Below are 17,860 nucleotides of genomic sequence, written 5' to 3'. Positions count from 1 at the left end.
TGCTCGGAGCTAGGGTTCGTCCCTCAGTGCTATCGTATCAAGTTCTCATTCAGTGCTATCGTATCTCCCCTAGCTAATCCGCATTCTCGAATCGATATAATCTGGAGATCTTGAAACCGAATTTTTGTAAGATCCCGTATCGATTTTAATTCTGTGCAAGTTGTGAAAGAGATCTAGGATCGATTTTAATTCTGTGCAAGTGGTGAAAGAGATTAGATCATGGAAGAGAAGGAGAGAAATAACTTACAATGAGAAAATCTGAAAGCAAACAGCATTTTTGTGGGTTGAATAGTAAATTGATATCCATGTATATGGAAAAATGAGAAGCTTGCTGCAGATGAGAGGGTAGAGAGAAAAAATTTGCTGCCCGAGATTTTGAATTTGGGTGTAATCTTAGGGCAAATTTGGAAGACAAAATCGGTATACTGAGATTTTAGATTTGGGTTCACTGATTATTTGGGCTGATTATATATTTCACTCGGCCCGTTTGTTCCAGGTTGATAAACTATTAAGGACAAAAATTATTGGGTCGATCATTGATGGTTGCCTAACTGGACAATTGGATCTGTTCGTGGGCTACTTTTATCGTTACGATAGGCCCACGATCACCCTTCGGCCTTCTCCCATACAAATATCGGGGAGACCCGATCTGATCGTTAACTGGACAAGAACGTGTTACAGTTCGTCCGACCCGATCACGCAATTTTTTATTTTTTTTAAATATGATCACACCCGATGATTGATACAGAAATGTTTTATTTTAAAATATCATAAATTTTTTGTTTTAAATTTTAATCATAATATTTTTTTTAAATATGGTTAAAAATTAATTCAAGCATTTATGATAAATGAAAAAGAAAAGAACGATTGATAAAATATTTGCTAAATACAGTAATAAAAAAAATTTGTTTTATTTTGAGAAATAAAATATATTTTGGAAATGTATCCCAAATTTAAAAGTAATTTCTGAATTATAATTATAATTGAATTTTTAAACGAGGAAAAAAGAAAATGATAATAGGGGTATTTTGGTCAGCACAAAAAAATTAATACATCTTGTTAAAATAATATTAAACATCGTAAAAATTATAACTCTATTATTTATAATTACTTGTCATTTGATTACACATCTTTTCGATATCCTACCATTTAAATCAAACATAACCTTAAGTTATTGATAAAAATTTTAGTTACATTGTTTGTTGAATATTTTAAAATTAACCCAAATAATCCAATAATTTAGTGAGTATTCCAGTTGTAACATAACAAAACTTTCCATTTAAAATCATATTTTTTATGAGTGAGTCGGTATCACATATCAATATTTATAAAATTAATCGATTCGATATATACTTAGAGTTAAAAATAATGCTTTCAATATAAAATATTTTTTTCTTAGGTCATGTTGGATAGAAAACATTCGTGAGATTGATTTGTAAAATGAGTTTATAAGATTTTTTGTGATTTAATATATCTAATCAAAGACTTTGATAGTTAATTTTTAAATGTAAATCCATGTATTTAATGAGAAAATATTATATTTTGAGTTTTGTAATTTGCAATTTTTTTTTTTTTTTACGTTTCATCGTGCTAATATTTAATTTATATTTTTAGTCATACAACTTATATTCCTTCGTATCAGAGTAAGTCTTTGTGAGACGATCTCTGAATTTTTATATGTAAGATAGGTCAGCCATACCGATATTCACAATAAAAGTAATATTCTTAGTATAAAAAGTAATATTTTTTCATGGATGACCCAAATAAGAAATCAGTCTCATAAAATACGACCCGTGAGATCGTCTCACACAAACTTTTGCCTTCATATTAAGTAATTTCTTGACCACAACCCAGCTTGTCGTCCGAAAATTGCTTATGTAACGATCGCATGCGTTGACATGAATTTTTAAAAATCCATGTGATATTCTAAAAAAATCGTGACTCTTGCAAGTTTTATTAAAGTTTATATTACCATATAAATTTTATATAATTGTACGCGTATCATTAAATAATTTCAGTGTATATATATTATCTTCACCTCACCTTCTGTTTTTAGACATAGCAGAAATCGATCATTTCAAAATCGGTAATTACTGAATCTTTTCCTGGAAAATAAATGGATTCTTCTTCTACTTCTCCGCCTTCTTCGAACTCCGCCTCGGATCAGCCGCAGCCCGATGGCGAGGCAAAGAGGGAAGAACGCGAAAAAGCGATGGTGTACCGAACAAAAGTCGTACAATTCTTAGGACGGACGACTCCGATCATTCTCCAGAACGACAATGGCCCTTGTCCTCTCCTCGCTATCTGTAATTTCATCCCTAGGGCTTTATCACAATTGTTTGTTTATGTATGCCTCCTCGTAATTTGTATCAAAATATCTGTTTGTTTTATGTTTTATGAAGAATTTACTCCTTTAATTGGAAGAAGAAATGCTAGAAATTGGAAATTTAAATGGAATTGTGAGTTAAATTTTTTTGGCCCCACTCTTCATTAGAGGGGGTACTTGCGAATGTCAGATGGTTTTATTGGGGTGGATTGAATTGGTGACGTTTGGGCGAGAAGTAAGAAATGGAAAGCGTTTGCAAAAGAAGCTTAGTTGCACCCCAGAACTCGATAGGTTTTTTTCCCAGTTAGAGCATGTCTAGGTTGGGTATTTTATTTTAACATAAAATTATTTAGACCATTTGTGGCCTTTTATTTTATATTTTATCACGTGGCTCATCATTTCTGATTGTTGATAGCACCTTGGAATTTTATTGGCACTCGTCTGAGGATGAAGGAACTGTTCTCACATCTTAACAAGAAAGCATTTCTAAAATTGTGAATCGTGGCTGTATACATATCAAGGAAGAGTTTGTACAGCTGCTGATATTATGACGTTGATTTACTAATTTCTGTTTTCATTCCATTACTTGCAATTTGAATCTTGGATTTATTTTGAGTTGGTTCTTGCTATTGATGACTCTTGTTTTGCGTATTCAAAGCATGTCATTACAAATTTACAATCTATATTGGGCTAGGTGTGTGCTCCGATCAGGCATGTCTTGGCACTTTGGAAATTCAGTGAGTTATTTCGACAATGGATTTCTATCGGTCAAGCTTGGATTAAAGTTCAGTAATTTATCTGAAGTTGGAAATTAAGAAGGGGTTGGATCTTGTTGAACTTCATTAGTCTTTATCGCATGATTAAATTTTCTTTCGCGGGAATACTTTTGGAAAAACTGTGTGTGGACTGCCATTTGTTTATATCAACCTATTTGTTCAATTACTAATTTCTTGGCACATCATTAGTATTTTCTGTTGGTTTTTGGTCCCTATTGCTAGAATGGATTATTGTAGTCTATTTTAGATTTGGTATGTTGGCATAGCATGTTTTCTGACTTTGGATACACACACATTCTTACTCATTGGATGATAATTTTTGTTGTATTTGATATCTTAATTGTCTAATTTATGAATATCCTGCATAAATTTTACTTTTTGAGTGTATGCAGTTCCCATGAAATACCTGAATTTTGTTTGTTTGTAATTTCTGTCGTATTAATTTGATGTTTCATGTTACGATAGGTAACGTTCTTTCACTAAAGAACAGTCTGAATTTGAGTCCAGATATTCCTGAGGTTTCGCAGGAGAAATTGCTTTCACTTGTTGCAGAGCGGTTGATTGATTCAAACAGTAACAATGAAGTAATTGCATTTGGTGCATTATCATATTATTCATTTACTAGCATTGACAAATTGAATATAGATTCTTCATTTGAATATGTTTACATCGTTTTACAGAACTAAAGCGATCTTTTTTCCTTTTTTTTGGTGGTTTTCCTTTCTAATTTGATTTGTTTGACCTTGCTAACTGTTTGACAGAACAAAGATACTGGTTATGTTGAAAATCAACAACAGAACATAGCTGATGCAATTGATCTACTGCCTAGACTGACCACTGGAATTGATGTGAATATAAAATTTAGGAGGTAGAACAGCTCGTATTATCTTTTTATTATTCGTCAAAGATTAGACTCTACTATTATATGCTAGAGGTTATGTTGGTGTTGGTCCTGGTGCGCTCACTTTATATGCATAATAAGTAAAGAATATACTATTTATTGTGATCTATTGTGATTTGAATGAGAGTACCCTTTGTTTTTCATTGTAAATTTGATGGGTAAATGTTGTATTTTTCAGAATCGATGACTTTGAGTTTACTCGAGAGTGTGCGATATTTGATTTGTTGGATATTCCACTCTATCATGGATGGATTGTTGATCCACAGGTATGTATCTTGTGCCTCACCGCTCGGCAGGTGGTATTTAACTTTTGAATACTGAATACTTTGGCTGTTATTTTCTTTTATGAGTTTTATTATCTTATTCACTTTCAATCACCTGAGGCATTTTATTATCTGTATCATTTTTTTAATGAGCGCTTTAATGGCAGTGGATATTATTTTGCAATGAGGGTTTTTAGAGATTACATATACTTATTTGCTCTGTCTCTCTCGGTGTATTTGTTTGCATCCACAGATTGATAAGTAACATTCGATTTCGATGTATGGGTTTACTTAGGTATGTTGCTTGGAAGCAGCCTTCTCAATTTAGAGTCGGTGATTCTATGCTCGCGAAGAAAAATTAACAAGGCTATTAACAAAAGCGTAGCTCCAAACTTGATTTTTAGCCTGTACTCAATCTTTGGATTTTTTTCCCTCCCATAACCTGTATCCTCACTGTGCCCTTTCCTCCACCTTGCACAGCTTCTCACATGACATGTTTTAATCCAGAAGGCATGCAGTAAACGAAGATCCATAAAATTACTCTCAGAATAATGTGTTTAACGATCTTTTGCGTTGACTTAACAATGTTTGAATGCAAACTATGCTTTGAGTGGAACTTCTGCTTTAAGATCTTGGGTTTTGTATTGGGTGATTTGTCTCCTTCCAAAGATGATATAGTGTGAAGAATCATTGTATTAGTTTAGGACCACTCTGTTCAACCGACCAAAGTGCCAACCTACTTTGCGTAATTGCATAACAGAGATGTAATATTGAGGGGTATTGCAATTGGCAAGGGGAGACTTGGATTCAGACATGAAAAAATTTAAGGTTATTTAAATTAATAACTTTCATTATTCTTCCAAATGATGCCAAAATTAATGGATATTTTCAAATTTTGTGCTGTTTCATTATGTTGCATGATTGATTTGACTCATTTTCAATCCCACAAGTTTACCATGTAATGGTATGAGATTAAAATGCTTTGAAGTGATATATCAGAATGTTGTCTAAATTAACTCGAGTGAACAATCGATTCATAGCTCAGAATATTCAAACATGGAAAACTTGATTTTCCGCCAGGCCTGGTTGAATGGTAAAACAAGGGATATGCAACAATGTTGTACCCGATTCAGAGACCTCAAAAATCAATGATGCATTGCCGGGGGATATTGCGATGTGAAAATAAATCAGTGAAATGAAGGAAGAATGTTGTCGAGTTGTTCGACCATTTGTTTTTTATGGTATTCCTTGTTTGTTAAAACTTATTTTTCTTGCCAAACTAATTAGTATATTCAAACATGTTATATCTCAAACATTTTTTCCTTGATAAATTGATTGGCAAAGAAAAACATGTATTTTTCACTAAAAATCAACCTTCTCAACAAGGCTAGAATGTTAGGTGGTTTGAATAAGTGACTGAAATATTTTGATTTCTAGTTCACATGAATATGTTGTTCTTTGCTACCTTTTTTCTTTTGAACTTAATTATTTATTGGATGCCAAAATTTTATTCATTGGCGGATGATAGAGCACATGTGAATCTGATTATTGATTCAGGGTTTTCAAATGTCAAGAAATCAGCTTTCAGCAGAAAATGTTTTGATGATATTTTCATTAGAATTAAGGTGGAGTGCAAAAGTATTGAGAGGTGTGGTTCGTTGATTTTTGGGTCAAAATGATTTTGGTCAGGTGCTGAAATTTACTAATCTCTCCTGGTATTGTGCAATGGCATCTGGCTGTGATTCTTATTTGACCTTTTAAGCTTTAACTATAGCTGATTTTCTTCTTCAAAAACTCAGGCATTCATGCTTATATTTTAATGATGGTTTCTTCTGTTGATGTATATCAGGACCATGAAACTGCTGATGCGATTGGATCAAAATCATATAACTCTCTCATGGGGGAGCTTGTTTCATTGGACACACAAACTTTGGAGATGAGTGATGATAAAAACCATCAAGAAGGTGATAGTGTTGATTTTGTGGCTGCAACAACTGCAACTCTTGGAGTGCCTTCACCTTGTCTTTCCCGAGGCCAATCCTTTGATGATTCTCCTCATAGAGCAAAAAAAACTGACATTGAGGAAGAAGCAGAGCTCCTCAGAGTCCTAAAGATATCAGAGGGCGAAACTTCATATCCCCCAGTTGGTGGCGTCGTTCCTGATGTAAATTTCCAAGATATTGCACAAATCAATAAAACCGAACTGGCAACACATTCAGAAGCATTGGAAAAAAATGTTACCAATGGACCTGTAAAGACTGGGACATTTATGTCAGATAATATCAACGTTCTGAGCAATGATACTATAGATCTAAAATGCCCTGAAGTACTTTCACCAGAAGCTGATTGTTCAATCTCAAACGCTTATCCGCAAAACTTCTGTATCCAACCTACTCATGAAGAACCTACTGGACATCATAAATATGTGGCTGCAAACAGTGGTTCTGGAGCTGAGAATGAAAATGCTCATTCTGTTTCATTTAGACAAGATCCTCCATCTGTGTCCTATAGCTTTCGGGATAAATCCAGAAGTGAGCATGCTCAGAGTGACTTCACTTCCACTACTGACTCAGTGAAACCAAGACAGAATCAGAATGGTTTTAAAGCAGGAGATTCTGCTAGCATGTCGACCACCACCATTGTTACGGATTCGTCTAGCGGCCAAATGCATATCAGTGCTGAGCCTGAAGTATTCATTCCAAGCATTGACAGTGGTGAACCCATTTATGAAGGTGAAGAATGCATATTCAAGCCAGAAGCTGTAGTTTATGAAAATCGAGAGCCTGTTTATGAAGGTGAAGTGGTTCTTGCAGAGCAATTGGATAAAGATCGTGTGGATGACAGTGACCTTAACAGCAAAGACAGAATATCTATAAGACAAGGTGAAACTGCCACAAATGAATGAAAACATCGATTCATTAGTGTCTGACCTAGTTTATTTATACCATTGGAAAAAGTAACACTGTCATTCTTGTTTAATTATTTTAATTCCTAAAGATGTAGGACGTTTGTGTTAATTCATCTCGTCGTTTTGGATTGATCATTAGGGGAACTGATCCAGAACTTTATGAAGAACAGCGCTAGTCAGTTAACTATATTTGGGTATGTTTGTTTGCTGTGTTGCCCCATGGTTTAGAAGATTAGTTTCTGATTTTTTGTTGTGTTCTGCAGCCTATTTTGCTTACAAGACAAAGTGAAGGAACGTGAACTTTGCGTGTTTTTCAGAAATAATCATTTCAACACTATGTTTAAGGTTAGTATGCGGCAATTGGCATTGTCATCTATATCTGTTTCTACTAGCAACTGTTTTCTTGATCCCCAATAAACTATTGCAACTTGTTTACTAAGTTTATACTTTGTAATAATAACTATTTTGTTATTGACTGAGATATTTAACATATTAGTATGGTAGTGCGTGGAAGATGCTCACCTTTCTGGGGTTGATGTATTGGTTTGAATAACGATGAAATTATCCCTTTTTTGTGTGGTTGATGACATGCCTACATCACTAGGTCCAGGATGTTTAACAAGAGATGAAAGATTACTGAATGGATCCAAATTCTACTCTGCCCCATCTTAGACTTTGAAAAAAATATAGAAGTGTGGGCTGCATAATTAAAGAAATCAAGTTGCCATAATACATCATTTTGACTTTTCCTGTTAATGCTTGTTGATTGTTCAAGTTTCGTGAAAATATCAGAATCATTTTCTCCTAAGTCATAATGGACGAGAAACATTTGCTACATGAGAAAATATCAACATGGTACATTTGTTCATAGGTTTTCATATTTATGGCTTGAACCACAAGTCTTCTCTTTTTAGTCAAATTGTTACACTGTGATGGAACTATTATTTTATGTTCAAGACTACTATTCTTTTGTTCTTGACAAAAAAAAAATGAAGTTCCTACATGGCCTGCTTGCTATTTGTTATTCTACATAAATGGAGATTTTTTTATAAATTGATAAATTCAATTTAATTGTAATATCACAAATATCATTGACGTTGAAGTTTCTCAATTAATCTAAAAAACGACATCATTTGAAATGAGTGATGGAGTTGTAACCTAAACTTATATGGATTTTTAATATAAATCTTCTACTGCATTTGTTTATTGTACAAAAGTTATTGATGTTGAAGCTTCTCAATTAATGTAAAAACTCACATTTTGCTTCCCAAAAAAAGAAGTCATAATTTGAAATGAGTGATGGATATCGTATTGAAATGCTGAATAAAAAATATGATAATATTGATATTTTCAACTGTTGTGACAAACTAAATGTTAAGTAAATTATTTTTGTTGATACTTGATGTTAATAATTCATCGGAATGTTAATTTTTAAAATTAGAAATCTCTTCTGAAAGTCCAGTGAGTATGCGGTAAAGCTACTACAAGCTAATTTAGTGAGTTTAACAATTTTATTATGCCCATATTCACAATTATGTTTCTTAAAATCTTGTTAGGTAAAAGAAAATGGCCATAAAAATGAAAAAAAGATCATAAATATACCATTTGACTATAAAAGTGAGTGCTAATGTATCTATCAATACGATTTTCAAATACATGAATCAATTGCCTACAATATTCTCACGTCTCCAAATGCTTTAGGGGTTGAAGTTTGTGTTGATTCTAATTTCAAAATGTGCCATATGGTTTCCTCTCTATTTTTTTATACTAAATGACAGCATGAACTGTGTTTTGTTTCTTGATGCAAGTTGTTTGTTTTGTACCTTATGACTTTGTTTGCAGTATGAAGGCCAACTGTATATTTTAGCGACCGACCAAGGTTATATAAATCAGCCAGATTTGGTGTGGGAGCAGCTGAATGAGGTGAGCTGATAGCATGGAAATTATTCATTCTGTTTTTATTATTGGGTGATTTTTAACAGGAATACCACTATCACAAAGATGACAACATTATGGAAGGTATACCATGTCGTGTTTCAGAGTTCTCCACACTGTTTGTTTCATATTTATTCAGTTTAGGTATAAGCTACCTTTGTATTGTCATGCATAACACCTTCCACTTGGTTGAAGTCATGAGACACTTCTCTAACATTTTTAGGTGATCAAAGATCGACAAAATCATCAAAAGATGTTTAAATCTTGGCTATTCGGATTGTTTAGATTTGTATTCTGAAGCATTTAATCTGTATTAGGCACCTTTATGATACGTATAAATAAAGTTTTAAAAGCTAAACAACTATAAGTTGTCCATAGATGAAAATTCAGAAGATTCTGAATGTAGAGACACTCCCATATGTGACATTCTTCAAAACTCGAAGTAGCAACAAATCCGGCGCCAAATAACAGGTTACCAATTCTTTCATGATTACAATTGAAACACAAATCATGGAGGGGCTTTCATGGTGACAAATGTACCATGAATGGACATATTTTCTCTATTTCCTACTTTCCTTGCCTAAACCTTGTTACACGTGCAGATATTATTATGCATTGCTTATTGGTCCGTGTTCATTAGTGTTTGAAGAACTGGAGTAGACATCAACTTCTTCTCTTTTAGACTCTCTTTTAGACTTGGTATTGCATCCACGCTTCACATCTCATAACTTGATTCCCATGATTAGGTGAATGGTGATACGGTTTTTATGATGGGGAACTTTAAGGTATTCAAGATGGATGACAATTCCAACAGCATATGGGATGAACAGAATGCCATGTCTACTACTGCAGTATGAACTTTCAATAATCCCTGTTTCCTGTTATTTCTTTTATTTTCTTTCCGTATCAATTTGAGCTTTTGGTTTCCAGGATTATCTAGCTAGCATTGACAGCGCCCCTCAACAACATTCAAGTTTCAAGTATTTCTCTTAACTTATCTGCGGCCTATTGTCCTCAATTATCTGGTTTTGTGATGAAAATTGACAAGTCATTTCCGACTGTGACCTTGTACTTAAACCGAAGTTTGATATTTGTTAAATTGGGTTCCAATGTTTAATTAACATATGCTTCCATTAAGATTTGTTGTGATAGTGTGTATCGTTGTTGGTGGTATCTTTTCCTGGAAAAATTTTTAGATTTCTCTTTGTTCGTTGGTGAAACAATTCATATTTGCTGCCTATCTTGTTATTCTATGGTCTATACTCTATTATTCGTTTATGGATATGAAGCAGTTCATCGGGTTCTTCTGCATCTGTAATGCATTTTTATATTCTGGGTTCTTCTTTTATTCACCATAGCACCTTTTCAGCTGTTGTCATTTTCTAAATTTCAATTTCTGACAGCAGGAAACCTCTTGTCATGGGAATTCTTTTATGTAAATAACTTGGATGCTGTTTTTGGCAGTTCTGATTTGCAGTTGGCAATAGCTCTCCAGCAACAAGAATTTGAGCAACAACAGCAACCACAGCGTATTTCGCAGCAATCAGCTGTAAGTGGCAGTTCAAGGATGGTCACTGGTCCACAGGTAGTTTTGTGTTTTTCCCTTGTACACGTGCTTACGTATCTGGTGTAATTTTATTGTGTTTCTGTTATGTGCTCGGGTAATGGATCTAGTTATGGGGCGATTTAGAGAGAATTCACCACTCGCAAGATTGTGAGCGTGTTTCTGAGATTTCCGCCCACGTCTCGCTATTTTTGATAGTTGGGAATTGAGGCTCGTTGAAGAGAGAACCTCACGATCTCGGACTTTGGTAGAAGAAACTCAATTTTTGATGATTTTATTTCCTCACTTCTGCTGAATATATATACAAGCCAAACTAAAGGATAAGAATCCCAATCAAATCCACTTGATGATATCTTCCTAGAGGATATCTTCGTAACTAATAAACAACCATATCTAATCCAAACCAACTAAATGAGATAATCTCTTATTTAAAGAATTAAAAAAAACAAGATAACTCTAGAATCCTCTTATCTAATCTACCATCTTGTACTTCCCATGAGTATGTCTTTGATAAACAATATCTTTTGAAGGCGTTGGGTTGGGCTTGGGCTCGGTAATTGCTGGGGCTGGGCTGGTCGTGACATTACACCCCTCTGGAGACACGTGATCGTCCACGATCACAAATGAGGGAAACTCCACGGCCAAGGTGGAAGCATCCTGCCAAGAAGCCTCGGTGGGTGAGAGGCCAGCCCAGTGAATCAGCAGCTCCCGACGTCCCTGGCGGAATCTCGAATCCAGAATGGCCAGTGGCTGCGGTGGTTCGTCTTGGTTGAGTACTGGCAGGTCTGTGTCGTGGGGAATGTTGCCCTTAAATGGCTTCAGAGAAGAGACATGGAAGACTGGGTGGATCAAGGAGGAGTCAGGAAGCTTGAGTTTGCATGCCACTTGACCAATGCGTTCAATAACTTCGAATGGGCCAAAGTAACGTGGGGAAAGTTTCTTGTTCATCCGTTTTTCCACACTAGATTGGCGGTACTGTTGTAAGCGTACCAGAACCATATCACCTATTGCATATTGGACATCCCGGTGAGATGAGTCATATTGAGTCTTCATGAGGTTCTGGGCGTGCAGTAGGCGTTGATGGAGGTGTTTCAGGACTTCGTCTCTGGTCTGTAATTCTTTGTCGACGGCCTCTAATTTCGCTACCCCTGGGCAAAATGATAGAAGACGCGGCGGTGGTCGGCCGTAGACAACTTCAAATGGGGAAGAACGTAAGGACGAATGGAAGCTGGTGTTATAGCAAAATTCAGCCCACGCAAGCCATGTGGTCCATTTCTTAGGCAGGTCACCGGAGAAGCAACGGAGATACATCTCCACAATACGGTTAACCACCTCCGTTTGGCCATCCGATTGAGGATGGTAGGCCGATGTAAAACAAAGTTGGGTGCCACTCAAGCGGAACAGTTCCTTCCAAAATCCACTAGTAAATGTGACATCTCGATCACCCAATATAGACTCGGGCAACCCGTGAAGCTTGAAAATATTCTCAAAAAAAATCCGAGCGACCAATACTGCTGTATAAGGGTGTGAAAGGGCAACAAAATGCGCATATTTTGAAAATCGGTCAACCACCACCAAGAGAACATTCTTCCCTTGCGATAGGGGAAGTCCCTCGATAAAATCCATAGAGATATCCGTCCATACGTGGTGAGGAACTGGGAGGGGCTGTAACAACCCTGCCGGCTTCAAATTTTCAGTCTTATTGCGTTGGCAAACTTCACATTCCGCCACAATTGATTTTATTTGGCTGCGCATGCGTGGCCAGTAGAAGTCCCGCTGAACGCGATGCAAAGTCTTCAAATATCCTTCATGGCACGAGCTATGAATATAAGAGATGATGGTACCTGTCAAGGCCGAATCCGGAGGTAAGAACACTCTCTGATTATACCAAAGGAGATCATCCGAGAAGTCCCAGGGCCCCAGAGCTTCTCCAGCCTTTACCTTATCAATCAAGGGCTGTAACTCGCTCCTAGAGACGAGTTCACTTCTGATTTTGTCCAACCAATCCAGCCGTGGGATTGATAGAGCGCAAATAGAGCCACTGTCTGATTCATCTCGTCTTGAGAGGGCGTCGGCCACCACATTGGCTTTGCCTGGTTTATATTCCACCTTGAATTCAAATCCCAACAGCTTGCTGATCCATCGTTGCTGAGGGGATGTCGTGATACGTTGTTCCAGCAGAAATTTGAGACTGTAATGATCGGTGTGCACCAAGAACGAAACTCCCCACAGATATGTCCGCCAGTGGCGGATGGCCTTAGCCAACCCAATCAACTCTTTTTCATATGCGGGTAATTTCCGGTGTTGCAGAGCCAAAGCCTGGCTATAGAATGCAATAGGACGCCCATTTTGAAGAAGAACAGCTCCTAATCCACTTTCTGAAGCGTCACATTCTATCACAAATGGTTCTGAAAAATTCGGTAGGGCTAGGACGTGTGTGGATGTCATAGCCTTCTTCAATACCTCGAACGATCGAGTGGTTTCTTGTGACCATACGAAGGAGTTCTTGCGAAGTAGGCTGGTCAAGGGCGCGGCAATAATTCCGTAGTTCTTGACGAACTTGCGATAGTACCCCGCAAGGCCTAGAAACCCGCGAAGGGCGCGGATAGAGGAGGGGGTCGGCCAATTAGCAATGGCTGCAATCTTCTCGTCATCAACTTTGACCCCCGATTGTGTCAATCGATGGCCGAGATAGGCCACTTCTGTTTGAGCTAGAGCACATTTGGACCGCTTCAGGAAAAACTGTTGTGCCTTGATCGTGGCGAAGACCAGACGTAAGTGTTTCAAGTGTTCTTCCCAAGATTTGCTGTAAATCAAAATATCGTCGAAGAAGACAAGAACAAATTTGCGTAGGTAATCCCCGAAGATAGTGTTCATGATGGCCTGAAAAGTGGAGGGCGCATTTGTTAGTCCGAAGGGCATAACCAAAAATTCGAAGTGACCATGATGAGTCCTGAATGCTGTCATGGGAATGCATGTTGGATCCATCAAGACTTGGTGGTATCCTGCTCGGAGATCCAGTTTGGTAAAGAATTGGGCTCCATTAAGCTCTTCCAACAGTTCCTCAATCACAGGGATTGGAAACTTGTCCTTCACAGTCCGCGAATTCAAAGCCCGGTAGTCGACACAAAAACGCCATGATTTATCGGCCTTGCTGACTAACAATACGGGTGATGAAAATGGTGAAGTACTGGGTCGGATAATTCCTTGCTTTAACATCTCGGCGCACTGTCTTTCGATCTCATCTTTCTGTGCGTGCGGGTAGCGGTAGGGTCGAACCACGACAGGATCTGTCCCTTGGGTTAATATAATTTTGTGTGTATGTTGTCGTTGCGGTGGCAGCCCCTTAGGGTCCCCAAAAATCCCTTCAAAGTCCAGCAGCAGCGCCTGAAGGCCTGGTAGTTCCATTCCATCAGTTTCTGTTATGGTGAATGCAAAAGGGCCTGAACTCGCGCTAGGATCGTCCCCCTGTAAACTGACCGAGTTTCCTTCATATGGGAATTTCATGACCATGTATGTGAAGTCCCAAGTGATGGAGCCCAACGTGCACAACCAATTCACTCCCAAGACCACACTAAAGTCTCCCAAAGGTATCAAAAACAGATCCACATAGAATCTAGCTCCTCCCAGAATAACCTGTACACCGCGGCATACCCCTGAGCATTGAAGTTGTCCGCCGTTGGCCACAGACACCCTTAGGGTTGGGCGGTTTTCCACGGATAATCCTAGTTTGGCGGCCTCCAGTGTATCCACGAAGCAATGTGTGCTCCCCGAATCGATGAGGACCCTCACGTGGCAGTCGTTAATTGTTCCCCAAATCTGCATTGTTTTTGCGCCCTGGGAGCCAGCAATTGCATGTATAGAGGCCCCAAATTCTTGTGGTTCTTCTTCTTCCGTAGTATTCTTATCGTCTGATGTGTCATCCTCTATTCCTTCCAACAGAAATAACCGTTTGCATCGATGGCCCGGCGTGTATCGGTCATCACAATTGTAGCATAGCCCCTTAGAACGCCTCTCTTCCAGCTCCAATCTACTCAGTCGTTTTATTCTAGGTGTCTAGGGCTGTTGTTGAATGTTGGTGCTACGTAGCGGTGCTCGCGGTTCCTCCCTCGGGCAATTGTTGCGTGTCTCATATAATCATGCCAGATTCATAGCCGTGGTGAGATTTGTTGGGTGATGGATTTGAACTTCTATAGCAATGTTTCTGCGCAATCCACTAATGAACAATTGTATCTCTTGCCTCGACGTCATGGGACCCGAACGGGCCAGCAATTCTTCAAAGCGTTCCTGATAATCATTCACCGAGTTTGTCTGACGTAGTTTGGCAAGATCGCCAAAGGTATCTCCTCGAAGGGGTGGGCCAAATCTGAGATCACAATGTTCCGCGAATTCGATCCACTGAATATCGGGCTGATCCCGTTTCAATTTGCGAAACCACAGCTGGGCCTTGCCTTCGAGATGGAAGGATGCTAAACCCACTTTTTCTGCCTCATGTGTGTGCTGGTGGTCGAAGAAATGCTCGCAACGATTGAGCCACGCCACTGGATCTGATTTTCCATCGTAACAAGGGAAGTCTAACCTGGTGTATTTCGGTATGACAAACGAGTTGTCTTTTCCCTCCCGTGTGCGTGGACCAGTGGAGTACGTATCACGGGAATCCAAGTAGTTGTTGTCACCGCCCAGATCGTGCGTTGTTTCTGTTTTGGATGCGGCGACTTGGACCGATAATTCTTCCAGGCGTGTGGCAAGATCCCGATGTCGCTGGTCGTTCTCTTGTTGCCGCTGGTTACTCGTCATTCTGTCTTCTTTGTACATGTTGATAAAGGCTTCGAGCTGCCTGTGCATGGAAAGTAAATCCCCCATAGCGCCCGGCTCTGATACCAAGTTGTTATGTGCTCGGGTAATGGATCTAGTTATGGGGCGATTTAGAGAGAATTCACCACTCGCAAGATTGTGTAGCGTGTTTCTGAGATTTCCGCCCACGTCTCGCTATTTTTGATAGTTGGGAATTGAGGCTCGTTGAAGAGAGAACCTCACGATCTCGGACTTTGGTAGAAGAAACTCAATTTTTGATGATTTTATTTCCTCACTTCTGCTGAATATATATACAAGCCAAACTAAAGGATAAGAATCCCAATCAAATCCACTTGATATCTTCCTAGAGGATATCTTCGTAACTAATAAACAACCATATCTAATACAAACCAACTAAATGAGATAATCTCTTATTTAAAGAATTAAAAAAAAACAAGATAACTCTAGAATCCTCTTATCTAATCTACCACCTTGTACTTCCCATGAGTATGTCTTTGATGAACAATATCTTTTGAAGGCGTTGGGTTGGGCTTGGGCTCGGTAATTGCTGGGGCTGGGCTGGTCGTGACAGTTTCCATTAATGAATGTGCATGTCCTGTATATTTTCTTCCAACTTTTTACTGGTTTCCCAATTTATGTTAAAAAACACCAGTTGTAGTAGGATAACTCGGTGCACAAGTCTCTGGTAACTATTACAATTTCACGGTTGCTGGACCTTTTACACTAAATATAATGTAATGACGTGGGTTGTTTTGTATCATCGAACAATATTTCTAGTTTATCAAGGTAACAAGTGTGCTCATTTGATCCAATAGAAAATTCTGACCTTTATTACTTTGCTCATTTGCTTGAACTTAACAATTTTTCAGGTACCACGAAGTAGTGGGAAGTATTGCACCTCTTCCCCGAAGCAGGAATCAAAATCAAAAGACAAATGCATTGTGATGTAATTACTTGTTCTGCACAAGAAACTTCTGTGAGTGCTTATTATCAGTTTCTTGATCCCATGGCAATTTAAACCAAGCGTAACGCCATCATGTCGTTTTTTCATGTAGATAGATATCACATTTTTCAGCTACATAAATTTGCTTTTGTATCTCACAGTTGTAAATTATTCATTCTAGTCGTAATAATTGAGATGTTAATGGCATCCTCTTGATTTTGTTTTCTGGTCATGCTCAGGTAGATGCTAAGAAAGTATGATCTGTTATTCCATGACTGCATTTAGAGCTTCATAGCACTGCTTGCATGTGTGTTAAGGCAAATGGCTTTGCAAGTGTAACGTATGATGCAGTGATATTGGATAATGTTGATTTTGAAAATCGTTTACGGGGGTTTATTATTTCAAAGCCCGAACACTGGGAGACTAGATTTTTCATACTTTTTGTCTATGAAAACCTTCTGGGGTCATTTATACCGAATCAAATTCAGTCATGTTATCCCATCACCGATTCATTTGGGCACACATGGGCAACGTTTGAGTCATGTTAGGTTCCTATGTGTGCAATCCAAGCGAACTCAGACACCATGTCTTTCAAAAGTGTGCGTGATTGTGTGTGTATCTATGGACAGATACGTACATAAATAAAGTTTATAATATCTATTAGATATTTATTCACACGGACTCTACATATCGTCAGAAGTTGGAAGAACGATATGCCAGCAAACGAGTAAATCTGATTATTTAATTTAATCACACTTCGGAAATAACAAGTTTGGAAAATGGCGAAGACAAGAGAGATCATGCATGTATGTACTATTGTACATGTTCTGTCCATGCATGCAAAATCCTTGTAGCATTTCTTGACTTTTCGGCTTTCCACATTCTTCAATTTGAGAAAAATTAAAGAAACAAAGATGTAATAATAAATAAATGTTTATCTGTCCTAAATATATATATATATATATATATAGAAAATCAATGGTTATTATATCATTATTTAATTTATTAAAAATGGTTGTATATTTTTCGATAGTTATTTAATAGGGATATATTAGTATGTACACAAGAACTCCTGTGAGATGGTCTCATTAGAAAATTTCGTGAAACTGATATTCTATTTGAGTCACTTATTAAAAAGTATTACTTTTTATAATAAATATGGGTAATGTTGACCCGTATCACGAATAAAGATATGTGAGATCGTTTCACAAGAGACCTACTCTAGTATATATTACTAAAACTAATAAAAATGCTACTAAATATAAGAATTGGATTATATATTTGAGACGGTTGAAAAAAATGAAGCCTATATAACCGAGACAGAGGTAGTATTATATCATGCTGAAAATGTTACATTGTTTCTTCTTCAAAATAAAAAAGAGAGAGAGAAAATGTTAAAAAATAATAATAATGCTTGAAAACAACCCTT

The 17,860-nt window shown here is 37.5% G+C and overlaps 1 protein-coding gene across 1 annotated transcript; it reads left to right on the top strand.

Moving 5' to 3' along the window:
* Window positions 1-2,038: 2,038 nt before the first annotated feature.
* On the top strand, window positions 2,039-16,650 carry LOC142555692 (uncharacterized). The gene is made up of 12 exons (XM_075666736.1): window positions 2,039-2,306; window positions 3,568-3,686; window positions 3,864-3,970; window positions 4,182-4,269; window positions 6,116-7,148; window positions 7,314-7,368; window positions 7,438-7,519; window positions 9,017-9,097; window positions 9,856-9,960; window positions 10,040-10,089; window positions 10,574-10,694; window positions 16,358-16,650. Exons 1-12 carry the CDS (start codon window positions 2,117-2,119, stop codon window positions 16,436-16,438), a joined length of 2,112 nt encoding a protein of 703 aa, XP_075522851.1. The 5' UTR covers window positions 2,039-2,116; the 3' UTR covers window positions 16,439-16,650.
* The last annotated feature ends 1,210 nt before the right edge of the window (window positions 16,651-17,860 follow it).

Source organism: Primulina tabacum, chromosome 9 (genome assembly GCF_025594145.1).
Source record: "Primulina tabacum isolate GXHZ01 chromosome 9, ASM2559414v2, whole genome shotgun sequence".
NCBI lineage: Eukaryota > Viridiplantae > Streptophyta > Magnoliopsida > Lamiales > Gesneriaceae > Primulina > Primulina tabacum.
The sequence above is the reverse complement of the archived record's forward strand: the minus strand, read 5'-3'. Positions and strand labels throughout refer to the sequence as shown.

Bases quoted from the DNA above. Each gene is read 5' to 3' on its own strand.
- LOC142555692 (XM_075666736.1), top strand. From the start codon at position 2,117: ATGGATTCTTCTTCTACTTCTCCGCCTTCTTCGAACTCCGCCTCGGAT. The intron at 3,971-4,181 runs GTAGAACAGCTC...TGTATTTTTCAG, and splicing joins GTGAATATAAAATTTAGGAG to AATCGATGACTTTGAGTTTA. The intron at 4,270-6,115 runs GTATGTATCTTG...GATGTATATCAG, and splicing joins GATGGATTGTTGATCCACAG to GACCATGAAACTGCTGATGC.